The sequence below is a fragment of the Hyperolius riggenbachi genome, chromosome 3 (genome assembly GCF_040937935.1).
Source record: "Hyperolius riggenbachi isolate aHypRig1 chromosome 3, aHypRig1.pri, whole genome shotgun sequence".
Lineage (NCBI taxonomy): Eukaryota > Metazoa > Chordata > Amphibia > Anura > Hyperoliidae > Hyperolius > Hyperolius riggenbachi.
Window position 1 is genome coordinate 3,233,321 of NC_090648.1, and position 26,723 is coordinate 3,260,043.

General features: G+C 53.5%; 1 protein-coding gene across 2 annotated transcripts in view; it reads left to right on the forward strand.

The window, feature by feature from the left end:
• The window catches only part of PHF23 (PHD finger protein 23), a 44,434-nt gene that overhangs the window by 2,630 nt on the left and 15,081 nt on the right, over nucleotides 1-26,723 (forward strand). The window contains exons 2-4 of one of the 2 annotated variants that reach the window (XM_068271954.1): nucleotides 6,058-6,089; nucleotides 6,575-6,670; nucleotides 18,477-18,906. In XM_068271954.1, the coding sequence (XP_068128055.1) occupies nucleotides 6,058-6,089; nucleotides 6,575-6,670; nucleotides 18,477-18,906 (558 nt within the window). Of the gene's footprint in view, nucleotides 1-6,057; nucleotides 6,090-6,571; nucleotides 6,671-18,476; nucleotides 18,907-26,723 lie in introns of both variants that reach the window. The other variant, XM_068271953.1, reaches the window with a different exon arrangement.

A 26,723-nucleotide genomic window follows, 5' to 3' on the forward strand; every position in this document is an offset into this window, starting at 1 on the left:
TTCATGATGGACTGCAGTGGGGCTATTTGGGTCATAGGGAGACCAGACAGAAGGGCATTGCAGTAGTCAAGGCAGGAAATTATGAGGGCATGGATGAGGAGTTTGGTGGTGGCAGAGGTCAGGAAAGGGCGAATTTTACAGATGTTACAAAGGTGGAAGTTGCAGGAATTTGTGAGGTTTTGGATGTGGGGAGTGAAGGAGAGTGCGGAGTCCAGGGTGACACCCAGACAGCGGGCTTGAGAGGTAGGGCGAATGGTAGTGTGGTTAACAGTGACATTCACGTCAGGGATGGCCGGAGCGGGTAGATCATAAATTCAGTTTTGTCCATGTTTACTTTCAGGAACCTAGTGGACATCCAGGAGTAGATGGCTGATAGGCAGGAGGAGACCTTGTCCATGGTAGTGGTGGATAGGTCAGGGGTGTGGAGGTAGATCTGGGTGTCATCTGCATACAGATGATAGTTAAAACCCATGGAGGAGATAACCTTGCCAATGGATGATGTGCATAGGGAGAACAGTAGGGGGCCAAGGACCGAGCCTTGAGGGACTCCCACTGAGAGGTGGTTGGGGGTGGATGAGGACTCATTGAAGGAGCAGTTGGAGTGGTAGAATGAGAGCCAGGGCGAAGTCATGAATGCCCATGGACTGGAGGAGTAGGGACTGTCAAGGAGGAGGAGAATGGAGTATTTACCTTCAACTTTATTATTATTATTATTTATTTTATTTATAAAGTGCCAACATATTACGCAGCGCTGAACATTAATTTAGGTTACAGACAATATTTAGGGGTGACATACAACAATATGACAATACAGGAATACAAGAAAACCAGATCACACAGCACAGTATGAGTACCAGGTAATGCTTAGTCAGTCACTGGAGGGGAGCATGGAGATTAGGCAAGTTAGGTTCACTCAGATCCATAGGATGGGTCTACAGTAATGGAGGTGTATGGAGCAGTTTCGGTTGAGTCGGCAGGCCGAATTGAGGTACTGGGTCAGGCGTTTGTGAACCAGACGCTCAAGGAGTTTTGAGGCAAAGGGGAGGAGGGAGATAGGGCGGTAGCTGGAGGGTAGTGAGGGGTCGAGGGAGGGTTTCTCGAGCAGGGGTAGTACAGTGGCCTGCTTGAAGTCTGAGGGGAAAGGGCCTGTGGATAGAGAGATTAAGCAGGGTAGTGAGGACTAGGGCCAAATCCAGGAAGTGAGGCTGGAGTAAGTCAGAAGGGATGGGGTCATGGGGGGAGGTAGTGGTATGGGAAGTCTGCAGTAGGTGGTTGACTTCCTCAACGGTAGTAGGAGCGAAGAAGATGAGGGGATGAGGAGCTGGATGGGAGGGGGTGGGAGATGAGGATTGAAGGCTAGATATTTCCTGACGGATGGAGACCAGTTCGCCATTTTGTTGGTGAGGTGGGTGGCAAAGTCTGTGGCAGAGAGGGAGTAAAAGGGGGGGGGGGGGTAAGCAGGGAGTTGAAAGTGGCAGAGACTCCGTGGGTTGGAAACTTGAGCTCCGATGAGCTTGATGAAGTATTCCTGCTTTGCATCAGCTGGGGAAGTGTGGAACTGCAGCAGGTTACAAGATACAAAATACAAGAAGGATTTATTCGCCAAGTACGGTGGAGCCGTACTCGGAATTGCTTGTGGTACACATGGCTTAGGCAAAGTACAACAGCAACAGTTGTACATGTTACACACATGGCTACATTTACATATGATGACAGCACTTAACAATACAGTACATTTACAACTACGTTTAAACAGGCTAGCAGCATAAACAGTACGATAACATTACGATAAAATTCGGAGTGGTATAGTGTCAAAGTTGCAAAGGAAGGCGGAAAGTGCAGAAGAGAAGGCGGAGAGTAATGCTGAAGAAAGGCAGTGTGAGTAGGGATGCAGAGGAGAAGTGGCATAGCTGCATCAGAGGCAGACGTGCTGGTTGCATGCTAGGAGGTGGAAAGTCAGGGGTCTGTGTTGTTCAGCAACAGAACAGCCTGTGGGAAGAAGGAATTCCTGCGCCTGGTGGTCTTGGATGGGATGGTGCGGAAGCGCCGGCCAGATGGGAGGGGCTCAAAGAGGCGGCTGCCAGGGTGGGAGGAGTCGCGGGAGATCCAGGTGGCCCTCTTCTTCATCCTTGCCTTGTGAAGGAGTCCAAGCGGTGGCAGGGGCGAACCAATGATCCTTTCCGCCTCACCAATGACTCTTTGCAATTTATGTCTGTCACTAGCTGATGCGCTGGCATACCAGACGATGACTGAGGAGCAAAGTATGGATTCAGTGGTGGCGGTGTAGAAGCTGGTGAGCAGCTCCCTAGGCATGCCAAATTTTTTGAGTTGGCGCAGGAAAAATAGCCTCTGCTGTGCCTTCTTCTGAATTCTGGTGGTGTTTAGCTTCCATTTTAGGTCAGACGACAAGGTTGTGCCAAGGAACCGGACCGATGAAACTCTGGAGACTTCAGTCTCACCTATGTGGATTGGTGGGCGAGTGGGAGGGTTTTTCCTGAAGTCAGCGATCAGCTCGACCGTCTTTGTTGCATTTAGGACAAGGTTGTTTTTCTTGCACCAACTGCAGATTCTCTATCTCGCTGTGGTAGTCTTGTTCTCCGTTGCTGCCGATGAGGCCAATGATTGTTGTGTCGTCAGCAAATTTAATGACCTTGACAGAGTCCGAGGAGGAGGTGCAGTTATTTGTGTACAAGGAGAACAGAAGCGGGGACAGTACACACCCTTGAGGTGCCCCCGTGTTGGTGGTTCTCAAGCTAGAGGAGCAGTTGCCGAGCTTGACCTGTTGTGTCCTGTCCGAGAGGAAACTCTTGATCCATACACGAAGCATGGGGTCGACGCCGAGTTGCGTCAGATTGTCGACCAGGGTGTCTGGGCAGATCGTGTTGAAGGCCGAGCTAAAGTCCAGGAACAGGACTCTGACATAGGAATCAGGCTTGTCGAGATGCTCCATGATGTATGCCAGGCCGACATTTATTGCATTCTCTATGGACCTGTTGGCCCTGTATGCGAATTGGAGTGGGTCCAGCAGTGCATCAGTGGTGCCTTTGAGGTGAGCGAGAACAAGCCGTTCCAAGACCTTCATGATGGTGGATGTTGGGGCCACGGGTCTGAAGTTGTTGAGGTCTCTGCTGCCTTGCTTTTTGGGGACCGGTATGATTGTGGACCTCTTGAGACAGGAGGGGACTGTGCCTTCCACTAGCGACTTCCTGAACAGGGAGGTGAACACCGGGGCCAGCTGGTCTGCACAGGTCCTTAGGCAGTTTGTTGAAACTCCATCCGGGCCTGAGGCTTTCCTGGGGTTGAGCTTGCGAAGCAGCTTGAGAACTTCCACTTCCTGGACTGCAACCGGTGCAGCGATGTCTTGGTCTCTCGGTGCGGAGGGAGCCGCTGGTCTCATCATCGTCCCCAGGGACCCGAGCTGCTGGGGCTGTCGCTCGAACCTGCAGTAGAACTCGTTGAGTTCCTCAGCCAGTTGAGTGCTCGGGGTCACCTGTTGAGGAGGGGGTTTGAAGTTAGTGACTGCTCTGAGGCCTCGCCATACCTCCCTCGAGTTGTTGGACTGGAGTCGGAGTCCCAGCTTATTAGAGTAAGCTCTCTTTGCAGCTCGCAGTTCCCGTTTCAGGGCGTACCTGGCCTCTCTGAACTCTTCTGTGGTGCCGGACTTGTGCGCTTGTTCCTTACGCTTACGAAGCTGGCGCAGCTTATCACTGAACCAAGGCTTGTTATTGGGGAAGGCCTTGAAGGTCTTAGAGGGGATGCACATTTCTTCACAGAAGCTGATGTAAGAGGTGATGTTCTCTGACCATTCGTCCAGGGTGGGTGCCTCCAGGGACGACCAGTCAGTGAGATCAAAGCACGCCTGCAGCTTCAGCTTAGCCTCTTCTGTCCACTTTTTGACCGACTTGACAGTGGGCTTAGCAGTCTTCAGGAGCCTCCTGTAGGTTGGGATCAGATGGATTAGATTGTGATCGGAGTTCCCCAAAGGGGCACCCTGAGTGGCCTTGTATGCGTCCTTGTGGACTGTGTAGCAGTGGTCCAGGGTGTTATGGAGCCTGGTGGGGCAGGTAATGTGCTGCTTATAGCGGGGCATCTCCTGGCGCAGATATGCATTGTTGAAGTCGCCCAGGATGATGAAGAGGGCTTCTGGGTGGGCGGTCTCCCACCGGGAGATGCTGTCACTGTGTTCGCAGAGCATCCTTGGTGCTGGTGTTGGGTGGGACGTAGACTCCGACAAGAATGAGGGATGAGAACTCTCTGGGGGAGTACAGTGGTCTGCAGATGATAGCTAGGAACTCTACTTCTGGGGAGCAGAACTTGCTGAGGATGGAGGTGTTGGTGCACCAGGTGGAGTTAATGTAAAAGCAGATGCCCCCACCCCTCTTTTCCCCGAGAGCGCAGGGTCGCGGTCCGCTCGGAGGAGGTCGTAGCCTGGTACTTGCAGGAAGTGATCAGGGACGCATTCGCTCAGCCAGGTCTCTGTGAGGCAGATAATCGGGGTACTCCTGCCGATTGTGGATTTGCTGCCAAGTAGTAGGAGCAGCTCGTCCACTTTGTTGGGGAGAGAGCAAACATTCGCTAGCAGGATGGCAGGGATGGAGGAGCGAAGGCCTTTCCTCTTGAGTCTCACAAGTGCACCGGCTCTTCTCCCTCTGTAACGTTAGGTTAGCCTTGTACTGTAGGAACTTCTGTTTGAGGAGTTTTCCTCCATTCCCATTCAGTGGTACATGTTACCCTTTGGAGCTTGTGAGTATGGGTGGTGAACCAGGGCTGCAGGTTATGGGGGCGATTTCTGCAGAATATTGGGGGAGCAGCTTCCTCTAGTGCTGATGAGAGGTTTTGACGATCCTGAGCTTTAACAAGGACAGGTTTGGGTGGGAAGAGAGGAGGAGAGGGCATGGAGGGGTCAGATAGGACACTGGGGTTGAGCTGATGTAGGTCTCGCTGACATCGACCAGGTGGGTGGATTGGTTTGGAAGTGCCTTCTGTGAGATTGAAGGTGAGAAGGTGGTAGTCTAAGGGCTGGAAGGGTGCAATGTCTGTAATAGTACAGGTGTAACTAGGGGTACATGTGAAGGAGAGGGAAGAGTATGCTAGGTGGAGGAGTGGAAGTGGATGGAAGAGTAAACTACATGGAGGGGTATTTGTTGGATGGAAGAGTATGTAAGAGCTATGTCATTGGATGGAGGAGTGTTGTATGGAGGGCTGGATTGGTTGGGTGGAGGCGTGTGGTGTGATGTGTTGGGTGGAGGGCTGGATGGGTTGTATGGAGGGCTGGATGGGTTGGGTCGAGGCGTGTTATGTGAAAGAGTGTAATAGGTAAAGGAGTGCATGTCTAAGATAAAATTATATGGCGGATGGAGGAATAATTGGGCAAGGATTGGATAAGACGTTTGGTTGGAATGGAGGGATTAGTTGGTTTGTGAGAGGGGTATTATCAGGGATGCTCAAATTCGGGAGATTTCCAGATAACTCCCAGTAAACCTGGGCGGGGGGAGGGGGGGGTCAAGATTACCTGTGACGTCTTCTTCTTTGGTCCGCCCCTTCGGCGCCTCCCATGATGCGGTCCACCCAGGCGGTCACGCTTCCGGGTTGAAGGAGGAAGTGTTGGTAGTCACGTGATACGCATGGACCGCATCGTGGGAGGCGCCGAGGGACGGACCGAAGAAGACATCAGACAGGTAAGCTTGACCCCTCACCCCCCCCCGGCCCCGCCCAGGTTTACTGGGAGATATCCGGAAAGCAACTATCCAGGTATCTCCCGAATCCGAATTTGAGCATCCCTAGGTATTATATAATAGATCCACAGTGTTCTCCCCAGAATTTTTCTTCAGCCGGGTGGCATGAAATAGTAGCCGGGTGGCATGAAAAAGTAGCCGGGTGGGGCGAGTTGAAAATGCAGGGCAACTGTGCTTACAGCATAGGAGGAGGTGAGGAGGTGAGCTGATGACAGCCGGGTGGTCACCAAATCTAGCCGGGTGGAGCACCCGGCTAAAAGAGCCTGGGGAGAACACTGATCCAGTATGTGGTCTTATAACCGATTTCTTTTCTTTCCTGTAGAGTCCTCAGCCGATGTGAAGAGCCCGACACAGGTGAGATTGTGGTTTTGTGTGTAAGGCCTTGTTACCATTGTTCCGACAGCGTGTCCGTCCGTTTTTGTTGGGCGTTTTTGTTCTGCGATTTCTGTGCGCTGGGGGTTTTTGCTAAGCGTCTGTTACCGGTTTTCCCGAGCGGTTTTTTTAAATTCACTCCCAGACGCAAGCCAGGAAGTGAACTCTTTGATCCGGAAATTTGTGAGCGTTTTGCGGTTTTCCTATACCTTCCATTCAGGGCAAATCACCCTGAAAGTGGTCCATGCATCGCTTTAGTCAGCGGAAAGCAAACAGAACGCCCCAATGACAACTCTCTCATTGGCAAGCATAGTGTAAGCTCTTTTAGGGCGATTTGTACCAAAAAACGCCTCTAGTGTTACCGAGTCCTAATAGTGGTTCAGTGAGGTGACAAATTGTTCTGCTGGGCGGGGTCAGCTACAGGAATGAAGGAGTGTTAAGTCATGTTTTTCTGTCTTTTCCAGCAGCCCCCCCAGAAGCGTTGCCGTACAGTGGAGGACTTTAACAGATTCTGCAATTTTGTTTTGGCCTATGCTGGCTACATACCGACGCCTACGAAGGAGGTAGGTACTGAGGTGCAAGAGGCGTTCGGTTTGCTGTGGTCAGTAGCGTCGTTGTATGAGGAGTACCCAGAATGCTCGGCAGTGCTATGGCTCTGTGAGCTGTATATAGTGTGGCACCCTCGGCACAGCTTTGTATGAGGAGTACCCAGAATGCTCGGCAGTGCTATGGCTCTGTGAGCTGTATATAGTAAGGCACCCTCAGCACAGCTCTGTATGAGGAGTACCCAGAATGCTCGGCAGTCCTATGGCTCTGTGAGCTGTATATAGTGTGGCACCCTCGGCACAGCTCTGTATGAGGAGTACCCAGAATGCTCGGCAGTGCTATGGCTCTGTGAGCTGTATATAGTGTAGCACCCTCGGCACAGCTCTGTATGAGGAGTACCCAGAATGCTCGGCAGTGCTATGGCTCTGTGAGCTGTATATAGTGTGGCACCCTCGGTACAGCTTTGTATGAGGAGTACCCAGAATGCTCGGCAGTGCTATGGCTCTGTGAGCTGTATATAGTGAGGCACCCTCGGCACAGCTTTGTATGAGGAGTACCCAGAATGCTCGGCAGTGCTATGGCTCTGTGAGCTGTATATAGTGTAGCACCCTCGGCACAGCTTTGTATGAGGAGTACCCAGAATGCTCGGCAGTCCTATGGCTCTGTGAGCTGTATATAGTGAGGCACCCTCAGCACAGCTCTGTATGAGAAGTACCCAGAATGCTCGGCAGTGCTATGGCTCTGTGAGCTGTATATAGTGTAGCACCCTCAGCACAGCTCTGTATGAGGAGTACCCAGAATGCTCGGCAGTCCTATGGCTCTGTGAGCTGTATATAGTGTAGCACCCTCGGCACAGCTTTGTATGAGGAGTACCCAGAATGCTCGGCAGTGCTATGGCTCTGTGAGCTGTATATAGTGTAGCACCCTCGGCACAGCTCTGTATGAGAAGTACCCAGAATGCTCGGCAGTCCTATGGCTCTGTGAGCTGTATATAGTGTAGCACCCTCGGCACAGCTTTGTATGAGGAGTACCCAGAATGCTCGGCAGTGCTATGGCTCTGTGAGCTGTATATAGTGAGGCACCCTCGGCACAGCTCTGTATGAGGAGTACCCAGAATGCTCGGCAGTGCTATAGCTCTGTGAGCTGTATATAGTGTGGCACCCTCGGCACAGCTCTGTATGTGGAGTACCCAGAATGCTCGGCAGTGCTATGGCTCTGTGAGCTGTATATAGTGTAGCACCCTCGGCACAGCTCTGTATGAGGAGTACCCAGAATGCTCGGCAGTGCTATGGCTCTGTGAGCTGTATATAGTGTAGCACCCTCGGCACAGCTTTGTATGAGGAGTACCCAGAATGCTCGGCAGTGCTATGGCTCTGTGAGCTGTATATAGTGTGGCACCCTCGGCACAGCTCTGTATGTGGAGTACCCAGAATGCTCGGCAGTGCTATGGCTCTGTGAGCTGTATATAGTGTAGCACCCTCGGCACAGCTCTGTATGAGGAGTACCCAGAATGCTCGGCAGTGCTATGGCTCTGTGAGCTGTATATAGTGAGGCACCCTCGGTACAGCTCTGTATGAGGAGTACCCAGAATGCTCGGCAGTGCTATGGCTCTGTGAGCTGTATATAGTGTAGCACCCTCGGCACAGCTCTGTATGTGGAGTACCCAGAATGGTCGGCAGTGCTATGGCTCTGTGAGCTGTATATAGTGAGGCACCCTCGGCACAGCTCTGTATGAGGAGTACCCAGAATGCTCGGCACTGCTATGGCTCTGTGAGCTGTATATAGTGTAGCACCCTCGGCACAGCTTTGTATGATGAGTACCCAGAATGCTCGGCAGTGCTATGGCTCTGTGAGCTGTATATAGTGAGGCACCCTCGGCACAGCTCTGTATGAGGAGTACCCAGAATGCTCGGCAGTGCTATGGCTCTGTGAGCTGTATATAGTGTAGCACCCTCGGCACAGCTTTGTATGAGGAGTACCCAGAATGCTCGGCAGTCCTATGGCTCTGTGAGCTGTATATAGTGAGGCACCCTCGGCACAGCTCTGTATGAGGAGTACCCAGAATGCTCGGCAGTGCTATGGCTCTGTGAGCTGTATATAGTGTAGCACCCTCGGCACAGCTGTGTATGAGAAGTACCCAGAATGCTCGGCAGTCCTATGGCTCTGTGAGCTGTATATAGTGAGGCACCCTCGGCACAGCTCTGTATGAGGAGTACCCAGAATGCTCGGCAGTCCTATGGCTCTGTGAGCTGTATATAGTGTGACACCCTCGGCACAGCTCTGTATGAGGAGTACCCAGAATGCTCGGCAGTGCTATGGCTCTGTGAGCTGTATATAGTGTGGCACCCTCGGCACAGCTCTGTATGTGGAGTACCCAGAATGCTCGGCAGTGCTATGGCTCTGTGAGCTGTATATAGTGTAGCACCCTCGGCACAGCTCTGTATGAGTACCCAGAATGCTCGGCAGTCCTATGGCTCTGTGAGCTGTATATAGTGTGGCACCCTCGGCACAGCTCTGTATGAGGAGTACCCAGAATGCTCGGCAGTCCTATGGCTCTGTGAGCTGTATATAGTGTGACACCCTCGGCACAGCTCTGTATGAGGAGTACCCAGAATGCTCGGCAGTGCTATGGCTCTGTGAGCTGTATATAGTGTGGCACCCTCAGCACAGCTCTGTATGAGTACCCAGAATGCTCGGCAGTCCTATGGCTCTGTGAGCTGTATATAGTGTAGCACCCTCGGCACAGCTGTGTATGAGAAGTACCCAGAATGCTCGGCAGTGCTATGGCTCTGTGAGCTGTATATAGTGAGGCACCCTCGGCACAGCTCTGTATGAGGAGTACCCAGAATGCTCGGCAGTCCTATGGCTCTGTGAGCTGTATATAGTGTAGCACCCTCGGCACAGCTTTGTATGAGGAGTACCCAGAATGCTCGGCAGTGCTATGGCTCTGTGAGCTGTATATAGTGAGGCACCCTCGGCACAGCTTTGTATGAGGAGTACCCAGAATGCTCGGCAGTGCTATGGCTCTGTGAGCTGTATATAGTAAGGCACCCTCAGCACAGCTCTGTATGAGGAGTACCCAGAATGCTCGGCAGTCCTATGGCTCTGTGAGCTGTATATAGTGAGGCACCCTCGGCACAGCTTTGTATGAGAAGTACCCAGAATGCTCGGCAGTCCTATGGCTCTGTGAGCTGTATATAGTGTAGCACCCTCGGCACAGCTCTGTATGAGGAGTACCCAGAATGCTCGGCAGTGCTATGGCTCTGTGAGCTGTATATAGTGTAGCACCCTCGGCACAGCTTTGTATGAGGAGTACCCAGAATGCTCGGCAGTGCTATGGCTCTGTGAGCTGTATATAGTGTAGCACCCTCGGCACAGCTCTGTATGAGGAGTACCCAGAATGCTCGGCAGTCCTATGGCTCTGTGAGCTGTATATAGTGAGGCACCCTCGGCACAGCTTTGTATGAGGAGCACCCAGAATGCTCGGCAGTCCTATGGCTCTGTGAGCTGTATATAGTGAGGCACCCTCGGCACAGCTTTGTATGAGGAGTACCCAGAATGCTCGGCAGTGCTATGGCTCTGTGAGCTGTATATAGTGTAGCACCCTCGGCACAGCTCTGTATGAGGAGTACCCAGAATGCTCGGCGGTGCTATGGCTCTGTGAGCTGTATATAGTGAGGCACCCTCGGCACAGCTCTGTATGAGGAGTACCCAGAATGCTCGGCAGTGCTATGGCTCTGTGAGCTGTATATAGTGTAGCACCCTCGGCACAGCTTTGTATGAGGAGTACCCAGAATGCTCGGCAGTGCTATGGCTCTGTGAGCTGTATATAGTGAGGCACCCTCGGCACAGCTCTGTATGAGGAGTACCCAGAATGCTCGGCAGTGCTATGGCTCTGTGAGCTGTATATAGTGAGGCACCCTCAGCACAGCTTTGTATGAGCTGTACCCAGAATGCTCGGCAGTGCTATGGCTCTGTGAGCTGTATATAGTGAGGCACCCTCGGCACAGCTTTGTATGAGGAGTACCCAGAATGCTCGGCAGTGCTATGGCTCTGTGAGCTGTATATAGTGTAGCACCCTCGGCACAGCTCTGTATGAGGAGTACCCAGAATGCTCGGCAGTGCTATGGCTCTGTGAGCTGTATATAGTGTAGCACCCTCGGCACAGCTTTGTATGAGGAGTACCCAGAATGCTCGGCAGTGCTATGGCTCTGTGAGCTGTATATAGTGTAGCACCCTCAGCACAGCTCTGTATGAGGAGTACCCAGAATGCTCGGCAGTGCTATGGCTCTGTGAGCTGTATATAGTGAGGCACCCTCGGCACAGCTTTGTATGAGGAGTACCCAGAATGCTCGGCAGTGCTATGGCTCTGTGAGCTGTATATAGTGAGGCACCCTCGGCACAGCTCTGTATGAGGAGTACCCAGAATGCTCGGCAGTGCTATGGCTCTGTGAGCTGTATATAGTGAGGCACCCTCAGCACAGCTTTGTATGAGCTGTACCCAGAATGCTCGGCAGTGCTATGGCTGTGTGAGCTGTATATAGTGTGGCACCCTCGGCACAGCTCTGTATGAGGAGTACCCAGAATGCTCGGCAGTGCTATGGCTCTGTGAGCTGTATATAGTGAGGCACCCTCGGCACAGCTTTGTATGAGGAGTACCCAGAATGCTCGGCAGTGCTATGGCTCTGTGAGCTGTATATAGTGTAGCACCCTCGGCACAGCTGTGTATGAGAAGTACCCAGAATGCTCGGCAGTCCTATGGCTCTGTGAGCTGTATATAGTGAGGCACCCTCGGCACAGCTCTGTATGAGGAGTACCCAGAATGCTCGGCAGTGCTATGGCTCTGTGAGCTGTATATAGTGTAGCACCCTCGGCACAGCTTTGTATGAGGAGTACCCAGAATGCTCGGCAGTGCTATGGCTCTGTGAGCTGTATATAGTGAGGCACCCTCAGCACAGCTTTGTATGAGGAGTACCCAGAATGCTCAGCAGTCCTATGGCTCTGTGAGCTGTATATAGTGTAGCACCCTCGGCACAGCTTTGTATGAGGAGTACCCAGAATGCTCGGCAGTGCTATGGCTCTGTGAGCTGTATATAGTGTAGCACCCTCGGCACAGCTCTGTATGAGGAGTACCCAGAATGCTCGGCAGTGCTATGGCTCTGTGAGCTGTATATAGTAAGGCACCCTCGGCACAGCTTTGTATGAGGAGTACCCAGAATGCTCGGCAGTGCTATGGCTCTGTGAGCTGTATATAGTGTAGCACCCTCGGCACAGCTCTGTATGAGTACCCAGAATGCTCGGCAGTGCTATGGCTCTGTGAGCTGTATATAGTGTGGCACCCTCAGCACAGCTTTGTATGAGGAGTACCCAGAATGCTCGGCAGTGCTATGGCTCTGTGAGCTGTATATAGTGTAGCACCCTCGGCACAGCTCTGTATGAGGATTACCCAGAATGCTCGGCAGTGCTATGGCTCTGTGAGCTGTATATAGTGAGGCACCCTCAGCACAGCTTTGTATGAGGAGTACCCAGAATGCTCAGCAGTCCTATGGCTCTGTGAGCTGTATATAGTGTGGCACCCTCGGCACAGCTTTGTATGAGGAGTACCCAGAATGGTCGGCAGTGCTATGGCTCTGTGAGCTGTATATAGTGAGGCACCCTCGGCACAGCTCTGTATGTGGAGTACCCAGAATGCTCGGCAGTGCTATGGCTCTGTGAGCTGTATATAGTGTGGCACCCTCGGCACAGCTTTGTATGAGTACCCAGAATGCTCGGCAGTCCTATGGCTCTGTGAGCTGTATATAGTGAGGCACCCTCGGCACAGCTTTGTATGAGGAGTACCCAGATTGCTCGGCAGTGCTATGGCTCTGTGAGCTGTATATAGTGTGGCACCCTCGGCACAGCTTTGTATGAGGAGTACCCAGAATGCTCGGCAGTCCTATGGCTCTGTGAGCTGTATATAGTGAGGCACCCTCGGCACAGCTCTGTATGAGGAGTACCCAGAATGCTCGGCAGTCCTATGGCTCTGTGAGCTGTATATAGTGTGGCACCCTCGGCACAGCTTTGTATGAGGAGTACCCAGAATGCTCGGCAGTGCTATGGCTCTGTGAGCTGTATATAGTGTGACACCCTCGGCACAGCTCTGTATGAGGAGTACCCAGAATGCTCGGCAGTGCTATGGCTCTGTGAGCTGTATATAGTGTGGCACCCTCGGCACAGCTCTGTATGAGGAGTACCCAGAATGCTCGGCAGTCCTATGGCTCTGTGAGCTGTATATAGTGTGGCACCCTCGGCACAGCTCTGTATGAGGAGTACCCAGAATGCTCGGCAGTGCTATGGCTCTGTGAGCTGTATATAGTGTGGCACCCTCGGCACAGCTCTGTATGAGGAGTACCCAGAATGCTCGGCAGTGCTATGGCTCTGTGAGCTGTATATAGTGAGGCACCCTCGGCACAGCTCTGTATGAGTGCCCAGAATGCTCGGCAGTGCTATGGCTCTGTGAGCTGTATATAGTGTGGCACCCTCGGTACAGCTTTGTATGAGGAGTACCTAGAATGTTCGGCAGTGCTATGGCTCTGTGAGCTGTATATAGTGTGGCACCCTCGGCACAGCTCTGTATGAGGAGTACCCAGAATGCTCGGCAGTCCTATGGCTCTGTGAGCTGTATATAGTGAGGCACCCTCGGCACAGCTTTGTATGAGGAGTACCCAGAATGCTCGGCAGTGCTATGGCTCTGTGAGCTGTATATAGTGTAGCACCCTCGGCACAGCTCTGTATGAGGAGTACCCAGAATGCTCGGCAGTGCTATGGCTCTGTGAGCTGTATATAGTGTGGCACCCTCGGCACAGCTCTGTATGAGTACCCAGAATGCTCGGCAGTCCTATGGCTCTGTGAGCTGTATATAGTGTGGCACCCTCGGCACAGCTTTGTATGAGGTGTACCCAGAATGCTCGGCAGTGCTATGGCTCTGTGAGCTGTATATAGTGTAGCACCCTCGGCACAGCTTTGTATGAGGAGTACCCAGAATGCTCGGCAGTGCTATGGCTCTGTGAGCTGTATATAGTGTAGCACCCTCGGCACAGCTCTGTATGAGAAGTACCCAGAATGCTCGGCAGTGCTATGGCTCTGTGAGCTGTATATAGTGTAGCACCCTCGGCACAGCTCTGTATGAGGAGTACCCAGAATGCTCGGCAGTGCTATGGCTCTGTGAGCTGTATATAGTGTGGCACCCTCGGCACAGCTCTGTATGAGTACCCAGAATGCTCGGCAGTGCTATGGCTCTGTGAGCTGTATATAGTGAGGCACCCTCGGCACAGCTTTGTATGAGGAGTACCCAGAATGCTCGGCAGTCCTGTGGCTCTGTGAGCTGTATATAGTGTAGCACCCTCGGCACAGCTGTGTATGAGAAGTACCCAGAATGCTCGGCAGTGCTATGGCTCTGTGAGCTGTATATAGTGAGGCACCCTCAGCACAGCTTTGTATGAGCTGTACCCAGAATGCTCGGCAGTGCTATGGCTCTGTGAGCTGTATATAGTGTAGCACCCTCGGCACAGCTCTGTATGAGGAGTACCCAGAATGCTCGGCAGTGCTATGGCTCTGTGAGCTGTATATAGTGTAGCACCCTCGGCACAGCTTTGTATGAGGAGTACCCAGAATGCTCGGCAGTGCTATGGCTCTGTGAGCTGTATATAGTGTAGCACCCTCGGCACAGCTTTGTATGAGGAGTACCCAGAATGCTCGGCAGTGCTATGGCTCTGTGAGCTGTATATAGTGAGGCACCCTCGGCACAGCTTTGTATGATGAGTACCCAGAATGCTCGGCAGTGCTATGGCTCTGTGAGCTGTATATAGTGTAGCACCCTCGGCACAGCTCTGTATGAGGAGTACCCAGAATGCTCGGCAGTGCTATGGCTCTGTGAGCTGTATATAGTGTGGCACCCTCGGCACAGCTCTGTATGAGGAGTACCCAGAATGCTCGGCAGTGCTATGGCTCTGTGAGCTGTATATAGTGAGGCACCCTCAGCACAGCTTTGTATGAGGAGTACCCAGAATGCTCAGCAGTCCTATGGCTCTGTGAGCTGTATATAGTGTAGCACCCTCGGCACAGCTCTGTATGAGTACCCAGAATGCTCGGCAGTCCTATGGCTCTGTGAGCTGTATATAGTGTAGCACCCTCGGCACAGCTCTGTATGAGGAGTACCCAGAATGCTCGGCAGTGCTATGGCTCTGTGAGCTGTATATAGTGTAGCACCCTCGGCACAGCTTTGTATGAGGAGTACCCAGAATGCTCGGCAGTGCTATGGCTCTGTGAGCTGTATATAGTGTAGCACCCTCGGCACAGCTCTGTATGAGGAGTACCCAGAATGCTCGGCAGTGCTATGGCTCTGTGAGCTGTATATAGTAAGGCACCCTCGGCACAGCTTTGTATGAGTACCACCCAGAATGCTCGGCAGTGCTATGGCTCTGTGAGCTGTATATAGTGAGGCACCCTCGGCACAGCTCTGTATGAGGAGTACCCAGAATGCTCGGCAGTCCTATGGCTCTGTGAGCTGTATATAGTGTGGCACCCTCGGCACAGCTTTGTATGAGGAGTACCCAGAATGCTCGGCAGTGCTATGGCTCTGTGAGCTGTATATAGTGTGGCACCCTCGGCACAGCTCTGTATGAGGAGTACCCAGAATGCTCGGCAGTGCTATGGCTCTGTGAGCTGTATATAGTGTGGCACCCTCAGCACAGCTCTGTATGAGGAGTACCCAGAATGCTCGGCAGTGCTATGGCTCTGTGAGCTGTATATAGTGTAGCACCCTCGGCACAGCTCTGTATGAGGAGTTCCCAGAATGCTCGGCAGTGCTATGGCTCTGTGAGCTGTATATAGTGTGGCACCCTCGGCACAGCTTTGTATGAGAAGTACCCAGAATGCTCGGCAGTGCTATGGCTCTGTGAGCTGTATATAGTGAGGCACCCTCGGCACAGCTTTGTATGATGAGTACCCAGAATGCTCGGCACTGCTATGGCTCTGTGAGCTGTATATAGTGTAGCACCCTCGGCACAGCTTTGTATGAGAAGTACCCAGAATGCTCGGCAGTGCTATGGCTCTGTGAGCTGTATATAGTGTAGCACCCTCGGCACAGCTCTGTATGAGGAGTACCCAGAATGCTCTGCAGTGCTATGGCTCTGTGAGCTGTATATAGTGTGGCACCCTCGGCACAGCTTTGTATGAGAAGTACCCAGAATGCTCGGCAGTGCTATGGCTCTGTGAGCTGTATATAGTGTGGCACCCTCGGCACAGCTTTGTATGTGGAGTACCCAGAATGCTCGGCAGTGCTATGGCTCTGTGAGCTGTATATAGTGTAGCACCCTCGGCACAGCTTTGTATGAGGAGTACCCAGAATGCTCGGCAGTGCTATGGCTCTGTGAGCTGTATATAGTGTGGCACCCTCGGCACAGCTCTGTATGAGGAGTACCCAGAATGCTCGGCAGTGCTATGGCTCTGTGAGCTGTATATAGTGTGGCACCCTCGGCACAGCTTTGTATGAGGAGTACCCAGAATGCTCGGCACTGCTATGGCTCTGTGAGCTGTATATAGTGTAGCACCCTCGGCACAGCTCTGTATGAGGAGTACCCAGAATGCTCGGCAGTGCTATGGCTCTGTGAGCTGTATATAGTGTGGCACCCTCGGCACAGCTCTGTATGAGGAGTACCCAGAATGCTCGGCAGTGCTATGGCTCTGTGAGCTGTATATAGTGTGGCACCCTCGGCACAGCTTTGTATGAGGAGTACCCAGAATGCTCGGCAGTCCTGTGGCTCTGTGAGCTGTATATAGTGTAGCACCCTCGGCACAGCTTTGTATGAGGAGTACCCAGAATGCTCGGCAGTGCTATGGCTCTGTGAGCTGTATATAGTGTGGCACCCTCGGCACAGCTCTGTATGAGGAGTACCCAGAATGCTCGGCAGTGCTATGGCTCTGTGAGCTGTATATAGTGTGGCACCCTCGGCACAGCTTTGTATGAGGAGTACCCAGAATGCTCGGCAGTGCTATGGCTCTGTGAGCTGTATATAGTGTGGCACCCTCGGCACAGCTTTGTATGAGTACCCAGAATGCTCGGCAGTGCTATGGCTCTGTGAGCTGTATATAGTGAGGCACCCTCGGCACAGCTTTGTATGAGAAGTACCCAGAATGCTCGGCAGTGCTATGGCTCTGTGAGCTGTATATAGTGTAGCACCCTCGGCACAGCTCTGTATGAGGAGTACCCAGAATGCTCGGCAGTGCTATGGCTCTGTGAGCTGTATATAGTGTAGCACCCTCGGCACAGCTTTGTATGAGGAGTACCCAGAATGCTCGGCAGTGCTATGGCTCTGTGAGCTGTATATAGTGTGGCACCCTCGGCACAGCTCTGTATGAGGAGTACCCAGAATGCTCGGCAGTGCTATGGCTCTGTGAGCTGTATATAGTGTGGCACCCTCGGCACAGCTTTGTATGAGGAGTACCCAGAATGCTCGGCAGTGCTATGGCTCTGTGAGCTGTATATAGTGTGGCACCCTCGGCACAGCTTTGTATGAGAAGTACCCAGAATGCTCGGCAGTGCTATGGCTGTGTGAGCTGTATATAGTGTAGCACCCTCGGCACAGCTTTGTATGAGGAGTACCCAGAATGCTCGGCAGTGCTATGGCTCTGTGAGCTGTATATAGTGTGGCACCCTCAGCACAGCTTTGTATGAGGAGTACCCAGAATGCTCGGCAGTGCTATGGCTCTGTGAGCTGTATATAGTGTGGCACCCTCGGCACAGCTTTGTATGCGGAGTACCGAGAATGCTCGGCACTGCTATGGCTCTGTGAGCTGTATATAGTGTAGCACCCTCGGCACAGCTCTGTATGAGGAGTACCCAGAATGCTCGGCAGTGCTATGGCTCTGTGAGCTGTATATAGTGTGGCACCCTCGGCACAGCTCTGTATGAGGAGTACCCAGAATGCTCGGCAGTGCTATGGCTCTGTGAGCTGTATATAGTGTGGCACCCTCGGCACAGCTTTGTATGAGAAGTACCCAGAATGCTCGGCAGTGCTATGGCTCTGTGAGCTGTATATAGTGAGGCACCCTCGGCACAGCTCTGTATGAGGAGTACCCAGAATGCTCGGCAGTGCTATGGCTCTGTGAGCTGTATATAGTGTGGCACCCTCGGCACAGCTCTGTATGAGGAGTACCCAGAATGCTCGGCAGTGCTATGGCTCTGTGAGCTGTATATAGTGTGGCACCCTCGGCACAGCTCTGTATGAGGAGTACCCAGAATGCTCGGCAGTGCTATGGCTCTGTGAGCTGTATATAGTGAGGCACCCTCGGCACAGCTCTGTATGAGGAGTACCCAGAATGCTCGGCAGTGCTATGGCTCTGTGAGCTGTATATAGTGTGGCACCCTCGGCACAGCTTTGTATGAGGAGTACCCAGAATGCTCGGCAGTGCTATGGCTCTGTGAGCTGTATATAGTGTAGCACCCTCGGCACAGCTTTGTATGAGGAGTACCCAGAATGCTCGGCAGTGCTATGGCTCTGTGAGCTGTATATAGTGTAGCTCCCTCGGCACAGCTTTGTATGAGGAGTGCCCAGAATGCTCGGCAGTGCTATGGCTCTGTGAGCTGTATATAGTGTGGCACCCTCGGCACAGCTTTGTATGAGAAGTACCCAGAATGCTCGGCAGTCCTTTGGCTCTGTGAGCTGTATATAGTGTAGCACCTTCGGCACAGCTTATTTCCGATGATCGGTATAAGGTGGTTTGCATGTGTGTTGGGCGGCTGGTTACATGGACACGTGTGTAACCTTGTTTCTCCTCATGTAGGAGTCCTCATGGTCCCCTCAGGGTACATCTCCTCACCGGACGGAAGAGAGCGACAGCTGGGACTCACCGGATCCCCCGCGAGGGAGTGCCGCCCCCGGAGTCTCTGACCTCAATACTATTCAGACGTTTGTGATGAAGGCCAAGGGGCAGGCGGGACCCAGCAAAAGGAAAGGGGCGGAACATTCCCGCGTGAGGCGGAGCAACCGCAGGAAGAGGAGGCAGAGACACAGAGGAGCAACTCTGAAAATGAGTGAGACGGACACTGATGATGATGACGATGATGAAGATGAAGAGGAGGAGGTGCGGAGACAGTTGGCTCCTCCCTCTGCACCTCAGCCCCCGCCCAGTGCAGAGAGTAGTCGGGATGGTGGGGGCAGCTCTAGTGATGGGGATACTCAGGTGATGGATGAAGATATCATGGTGGAGTCAGGTAAGAGCATTTTCTAGGTGGGGATTGGTGTTACTGGTGAGTGATCCCCCTGCTTTCGTGGCCCCTGTTAGGCGTGTCTTTATTGTGACTCAACCCATCACTGTAGCCCGGCAGGGCATGGACGGCAAGAACCGCTTGTCTGCTCTGCAGTCTAACTCCATCAACGGTCAGGACAAGGAAGCAGTCTTTATATAAGAGGCTGTGGCTGCTGTGTGTGTGTGTACGGTGTGTGTGTACGGTGTGTGTGTACGGTGTGTGTGTACGGTGTGTGTGTACGGTGTGTGTGTACGGTGTGTGTGTACGGTGTGTGTGTACGGTGTGTGTGTACGGTGTGTGTGTGTGTGTGTCTGTACGGTGTGTCTGTACGGTGTGTCTGTACGGTGTGTGTGTGTGTGTGTGTGTGTGTACGGTGTGTGTGTGTGTGTGTGTGTACGGTGGGTGTGTGTGTGTGTACGGTGGGTGTGTGTGTGTACGGTGTGTGTGTGTGTGTGTGTGTACGTGTGTGCACTGTGTGTGTGTGTGTGTGTGTGTGTGTGTGTGTGTGTGTGCACGGTGTGTGTGTGTGTGTGTGTACGGTGTGTGTGTGTGTGTGTACGTGTGTGTACGGTGTGTGTGTGTGTACGGTGTGTGTGTGTGTACGGTGTGTGTGTACAGTGTGTGTGTGTGTGTGTGTGTGTGTACGGTGTGTGTGTGTGTGTGTGTGTACGGTGTGTGTGTGTGTACGGTGTGTGTGTGTGTGTGTGTGTGTGTGTGTACGGTGTGTGTGTGTGTGTGTGTGTGTGTGTGTGTGTACTGTGTGTGTGTGTGTGTGTGTGTGTGTACGGTGTGTGTGTACGGTGTGTGTGTACGGTGTGTGTGTGTGTGTGTGTATGGTGTGTGTGTGTGTGTGTATGGTGTGTGTGTGTGTGTGTGTGTACAGTGTGTGTGTGTGTGTGTACGGTGTGTGTGTGTGTACGGTGTGTGTGTGTGTGTACGTGTGTGTGTACGGTGTGTGTACGGTGGGTGTGTGTGTGTACGGTGGGTGTGTGTGTGTACGGTGGGTGTGTGTGTGTACGGTGGGTGTGTGTGTGTACGGTGGGTGTGTGTGTGTGTGTGTGTACGGTGGGTGTGTGTGTACGGTGGGTGTGTGTGTGTGTGTGTGTACGGTGGGTGTGTGTGTACGGTGGGTGTGTGTGTACGGTGGGTGTGTGTGTACGGTGGGTGTGTGTGTGTACGGTGTGTGTGTGTGTACGTGTGTGTGTGTGTACGTGTGTGTGTACGGTGTGTGTGTACGGTGTGTGTGTACGGTGTGTGTGTGTGTGTGTGTGTGTGTGTGTGTGTGTACGGTGGGTGTGTGTGTGTGTGTGTGTGTGTGTGTTATAAACTGTTCTTATCACCTTGCTTCGACACCAGTAACTTCTTACAGTTACGTCTCACAGACTATTGAGATCACTTGACTCTCCACACAGCAAGCAGGAGATAGACTTCCTCAGGCTTCTTCAAGGTTTACGTTATTTATTCAAGTAACAGAAATACAGATAGATACAGTTTATCATCTCCTGGCAAAGCAGACTTCCATGTTGCGTTACAGCGGCGTGAGTATCTTCCTACTGAAAGTACCCAGGTCTTCTTGTATCTACTCTATGTTACATCTAGACTACCTATGTACAGCAGACATTATATCAGATTATAGAAAGGAAGAGCATACTTAGAGGTCCCAGTCAGCCTTGCGAGCTACTGCGGAAGGAAGAAGCAGAATGCTCTCTCCATCGCTCACTCCGGGTTTAATACCGACTAGGAAAGAGTTAAATATGACATCATCTTCGCCACCCCCTAGATCAGATTATTGGTGGACCCACTCGTGGTGTCATCATACACACCTACTTGATTAATAATCAATGAGGCATTTGACCTATATGCAGGACTGTGGATGTTTAGTAAATATGGCTGATGTTTACTGTTCCTGTGGTGTACGTGTGGAGGTCAGAATAGGCCGATGGCCTTCTGTTAGGAACATGTTCTCAGTATCTGCGTGTATCTTCTGCTACACGCAGGCCCTGAGATGCCTCTGCCTGCATCACAAAACCTCTATTTATTTCAAAGGCATACACTGCGGACAAGCCTTTTACATAAAACTCAGGCCAAGTAACTGAGGCCTACTTAAATTATAACGTGTACGGTGTGTGGTGTGTGTACGGTGTGTGGTGTGTGTACGGTGTGTGGTGTGTGTACGGTGTGTGGTGTGTGTACGGTGTGTGGTGTGTGTACGGTGTGTGGTGTGTGTACGGTGTGTGGTGTGTGTACGGTGTGTGGTGTGTGTGGTGTGTGTGGTGTGTAGTGTGTGTGGTGTGTAGTGTGTGTGGTGTGTAGTGTGTGTGGTGTGTAGTGTGTGTGGTGTGTGTGTGTGTAGTGTGTGTGTGTGTAGTGGTGTGTGTGTGTGTGTGTAGTGGTGTGTGTGTGTGTGTGTGTGTGTGTGTGTGTGTGTGTGTGTGTGTGTGTGTGTGTAGTGTGTGTGTGTGTGTGTGTGTGTGTACATTGTGTGTGTGTGTGTGTGTGTGTACGTTCCACGCTCTGCCATCTTCAGCTCCGGTACCAGCTCACATCACTTCCTTCAGTCCCATCCACACGGATTACTCCCACGTTGCCGTTCTCGGGCTTTTCCAGCTCCAGTACTGGGTCCCGTCACTTCCTCAAGCCCCCTACGCACGGTTACTCCCATGCCGCTGCCCTCAGCCTTTTCCAGCTCCAGTACCGGCTCCAGCCCCCTCCACGGATCGCTCCCACGCCGCCATCCTCTGCCTTCTTCAGCTCCGGTACTGGGTCCTGCCCCCTTCACACAGATCGCTCCCACGCCACTGTCCTCAGCCTTCTCCAGTGCCAGTACCGGCTCCCGTCACTTCCTCCAGCCCCCTCCGCACGGATCGCTCCCACGCCGCCATCCTCTGCCTTCTTCAGCTCCGGTACTGGGTCCTGCCCCCTTCACACAGATCGCTCCCACGCCACTGTCCTCAGCCTTCTCCAGTGCCAGTACCGGCTCCCGTCACTTCCTCCAGCCCCCTCCGCACGGATCGCTCCCATGCTGCCATCCTCTGCCTTCTTCAGCTCTGGTACTGGGTCCCGTACCTTCCTCCAGCCCCCTCCACACGGATCATTCCCACGCCGCTGCCCTCAGCCTTCTCCAGCCCCCTCCTCATGGATCGCTCCCACGCCGCCGTACTCAGCCTTCTCCAGCTCCGGTACCGGGTCCCGTCACTTCCTCCGCACGGATCGCTCCCACGCCGCCTTTCTCAGCGTACTCCAGCTCTGGTACTGGGTCCTGTCCTTTACTCCAGCCCCCTCCACACGGTAGAGGCCTGCACGTGTCCACTTTTTCATACCCGCACCCGCGACCCGCTTTTTAAAAAGATTACTTCTAAAGTGCACATTTGCACTATAAAGTGCATAGTTGTCCCCCAGTGCGGCCAGCATAGTTGTCCCCCAGTGCGGCCAGCATAGTTGTCCCCCAGTGCGGCCAGCATAGTTGTCTCCCAGTGCGGCCAGCATAGTTGTCTCCCAGTGCGGCCAGCATAGTTGTCCCCCAGTGCGGCCAGCATAGTTGTCCCCCAGTGCGGCCAGCATAGTTGTCCCCCAGTGCGGCCAGCATAGTTGTCCCCCAGTGCGGCCAGCATAGTTGTCCCCCAGTGCGGCCAGCATAGTTGTCCCCCAGTGCGGCCAGCATAGTTGTCTCCCAGTGCGGCCAGCATAGTTGTCTCCCAGTGCGGCCAGCATAGTTGTCTCCCAGTGCGGCCAGCATAGTTGTCTCCCAGTGCGGCCAGCATAGTTGTCTCCCAGTGCGGCCAGCATAGTTGTCTCCCAGTGCGGCCAGCATAGTTGTCTCCCAGTGCGGCCAGCATAGTTGTCTCCCAGTGCGGCCAGCATAGTTGTCTCCCAGTGCGGCCAGCATAGTTGTCTCCCAGTGCGGCCAGCATAGTTGTCTCCCAGTGCGGCCAGCATAGTTGTCTCCCAGTGCGGCCAGCATAGTTGTCTCCCAGTGCGGCCAGCATAGTTGTCCCCCAGTGCGGCCAGCATAGTTGTCCCCCAGTGCGGCCAGCATAGTTGTCCCCCAGTGCGGCCAGCATAGTTGTCCCCCAGTCGCTTACAGAGCCCCCCCTCCTCTCTCACCTGGGTCCCCTCCTTCAAAATAGCGCCGGCGCTGCGGGTGGGCGGAGGATTACTCACCTAACTTCCGCGTTCCAAGCGCCGGCAGCGTCCCCTCGTCACAGGTCGCTGCCTTCAATGCCGCCCACTGTACTTCCGCCAATCAGGAAGCACAGTGGGCGGCATTGAAGGTGGAGACCTGTGACGAGGGGACCCTGCCAGAAGTTAGAAGGTGAGTAATCCTCCGCCCGCCCGCAGCGCCGCCGCTATTCTGGAGGGGGAGAGAACTGAAGGAAAGGACCTAGGTGAGGGAGGGGGAGTTTCTGGCCCCCCTCCCCGCCGCTGCCCCAACTGCCTCTTCTTCCAGCGACTCTTCCCCTCCTCGCTACCCGCAATCCGACCTGCACCTTGCTACCCGCTTCCAACATCAATTCGGGTGCCCGAACCCGACCCGCATTTCAGGCCTCTACCACATGGATCGCTCCCACGCTGCCGTCCTCAGCCTTCTCCAGCTTCGGTACTTGGGTCCTGTCTCTTCCTCCACACGGATCACTCCCACGCCGCCGTGCTCAGCCTTCTTCAGCTACGGTACCAGCTCCTGTCACTTCCTCCAGTCCCCTCTGCACAGATCGCTCCCACGCCGCCGTCCTCAGCCTTCTCCAGCTCCGGTACTGGGTCCCGTCCCTTCCTCCAGCCCAATCCGCACGGATCGCTCCCACGCCGCCATCCTCAGTCTTCTCCAGCTCCAGTACCGTGTCCCGTCACTTCCTCCAGCCCCCTGCGCACGGATCGCTCCCATGCCGCCGTCCTCAGCCTTCTCCAGCTCCGGTACTGGGTCCCGTCACTTCCTTCAGCCCCCTCCACACGGATCGCTCCCACGCCGCCGTCCTCAGCCTTCTCCAGCTCCAGTACTGGGTCCCGTCACTTCCTCCAGCCCCCACCGCACGGATCGCTTCCATGCCGCCGTCCTCAGCCTTCTCCAGCTCGGGTACTGGGTCCCGTCACTTCCTCCAGCCCCCTCCACACGGATCACTCCCACGCCGCCATCCTCAGCCTTCTCCAGCTCCAGTACCGTGTCCCGTCACTTCCTCCAGCCCCCTCCGCACGGATCACTCCCACGCCGCCATCCTCAGCCTTCTCCAGCTCCAGTACTGGGTCCCGTCACTTCCTCCAGCCCTCTCCACACGGATCATTCCCACGCCGCCATCCTAATCCTTCTCCAGCTCCTTTACTGGGTCCCGTCACTTCCTCCAGTCCCCTCCGCACGGATCGCTCCCACGCCGCCGTCCTCAGTCTTCTCCAGCTCCGGTACTGGGTCCCGTCACTTCCTCCAGCCCCCTCCGCACGGATCGCTCCCACGCCGCCATCCTCAGCCTTCTCCAGCTCCAGTACTGGATCCCGTCACTTCCTCCAGCCCCCTCCGCACGGATCGCTCCCACGCCGCCATCCTCAGCCTTCTCCAGCTCCAGTACCGTGTCCCGTCACTTCCTCCAGCCCCCTCCGCACGGATCGCTCCCACGCCGCCATCCTCAGCCTTCTCCAGCTCCAGTACTGGGTCCCGTCACTTCCTCCAGCCCCCTCCGCACGGATCGCTCCCACGCCGCCATCCTCAGCCTTCTCCAGCTCCAGTACTGGGTCCCGTTACTTCCTCCAGTCCCCTCCGCACGGATCATTCCCACGCCACCATCCTCATCCTTCTCCAGCTCCGGTACTGGGTCTCGTCACTTCCTCCAGCCCCCTCCGCACGGATCACTCCCACGCCCCCGTCCTCAGCCTTCTCCACCTCCAGTACTGGGTCCTGTCACTTCCTCCAGCCCCCTCCGCACGGATCACTCCCACGCCCCCGTCCTCAGCCTTCTCCACCTCCAGTACTGGGTCCTGTCACTTCCTCCTGCCCCCTCCGCACGGATCACTCCCACGCCGGCATCCTCAGCCTTCTCCAGCTCCGGTACCAGCTCCCGTCACTTCCTCCAGCCCCCTCCGCACGGATCGCTCCCACGCTGCCGTCCTCAGTCTTCTCCAGCTCCAGTACCGTGTCCAGTCACTTCCTCCAGCCCCCTCCGCACGGATCACCCCACGCCGGCATCCTCAGCCTTCTCCGGTACCGTGTCCCGTCACTTCCTCCAGCCCCCTCCGCACGGACCACTCCCACGCCGCCGTCCTCAGCCTTCTCCAGCTCCAGTACTGGGTCCCGTCACTTCCTCCAGCCCCCTCCGCACGGATCACTCCCACGCCGCCATCCTCAGCCTTCTCCAGCTCCAGTACTGGGTCCCGTCACTTCCTCCTGCCCCCTCCGCACGGATCGCTCCCACGCCGCCGTCCTCAGCCTTCTCCAGCTCCGGTACCGGGTCCCGTCACTTCCTCCAGCCCCCTCCGCACAGATCGCTCCCACGCCGGCGTCCTCAGCCTTCTCCAGCTCCAGTACTGGGTCCCTGGCTTCCGTAGTGCGTGTATACGCACCTTAAAGAGACACTGAAGCGAAAAAAATATGATATAGTGAATTGGTTGTGTACTATGAATAATTACTAGAAGATTAGCAGCAAAGAAAATATTCTCATACTTTTATTTTCAGGTATATAGTGTGCTTTCTAACATTGCATCATTCTATAATATGTGCAGGTTACACAACACTCAGCATTCAAAATGATTCTTTCAGAGCAGTCTGTGAAGTAATGACCTCTCCTCTGGCAGAGGAAAAGTAAATAGTCCAGGAACAGTTGAGATAATAAAAGTCAGATAACAGCCCTCTCCACGACTAACTTAGTCGGAGAGCTTAATGGCTTGTTTGCATAGAGATAACAACTGGAGTTTTTCAACTCTTCCTGTACTGGAAACAATTAGACTGATGTATCTGATCTTAATGTTTTATTTCTTAGCTGTACTACACATACAAATCATAATATCATCATTTTTTTTTCGCTTCAGTGTCTCTTTAAGTCACACCACAGATTTTCAATGATATTCAGGTCTGGGGACTGAGATGGCCATTCCAGAATGTTGTACTGGTTCCTCTGCATGAATGCCTTAGTGGATTTTGAGTAGTGTTTAGGGTCGTTGTCTTGTTGAAAGATCCAGCCCTGGTGCAGCTTCAGCTTTGTCACTGATTCCTGGACATTGGTCTCTGGAATCTGCTGATACTGAGTGGAATCCATGCGTCCCTCAACTTTGACAAGATTCCCAGTCCCTGCACTGGCCACACAGCTCCACAGCATGATGGAACCACCACCATATTTTACTGTAGGTAGCAGGTGTTTCTCTTGGAATACTGTGTTCTTTTTCCTCCATGCATAACGCCCCTTGTTATGCCCAAATAACTCATCAGTCCACAGCACCTTATTCCAAAATGAAGCTGGCTTGTACAAATGTGCTTTAGCATACCTCAAGCGGCTCTGTTTGTGCTGTGGGCGGAGAAAAGGCTTCCTCTGCATCACTCTCACATACAGCATCTCCTTGTGTAAAATGCGCCGAATGGTTGAACGATGCACAGTGACTCCATCTGCAGCAAAACGATGTTGTAGGTCTTTGGTGCTGGTCTGTGGGTTGACTGACTGTTCTCACCATTCGTCACTTCTGTTTATCCGAGATTTTTCTTGGTCTGTCACTTCAAGTTGTGGCAAAACCTATATTATTACTATGCTGTGAATTGTAAAATGTAATGTTTCTGTAATGTATCATGTGTATTGTATACTCTGTTTGAAGGC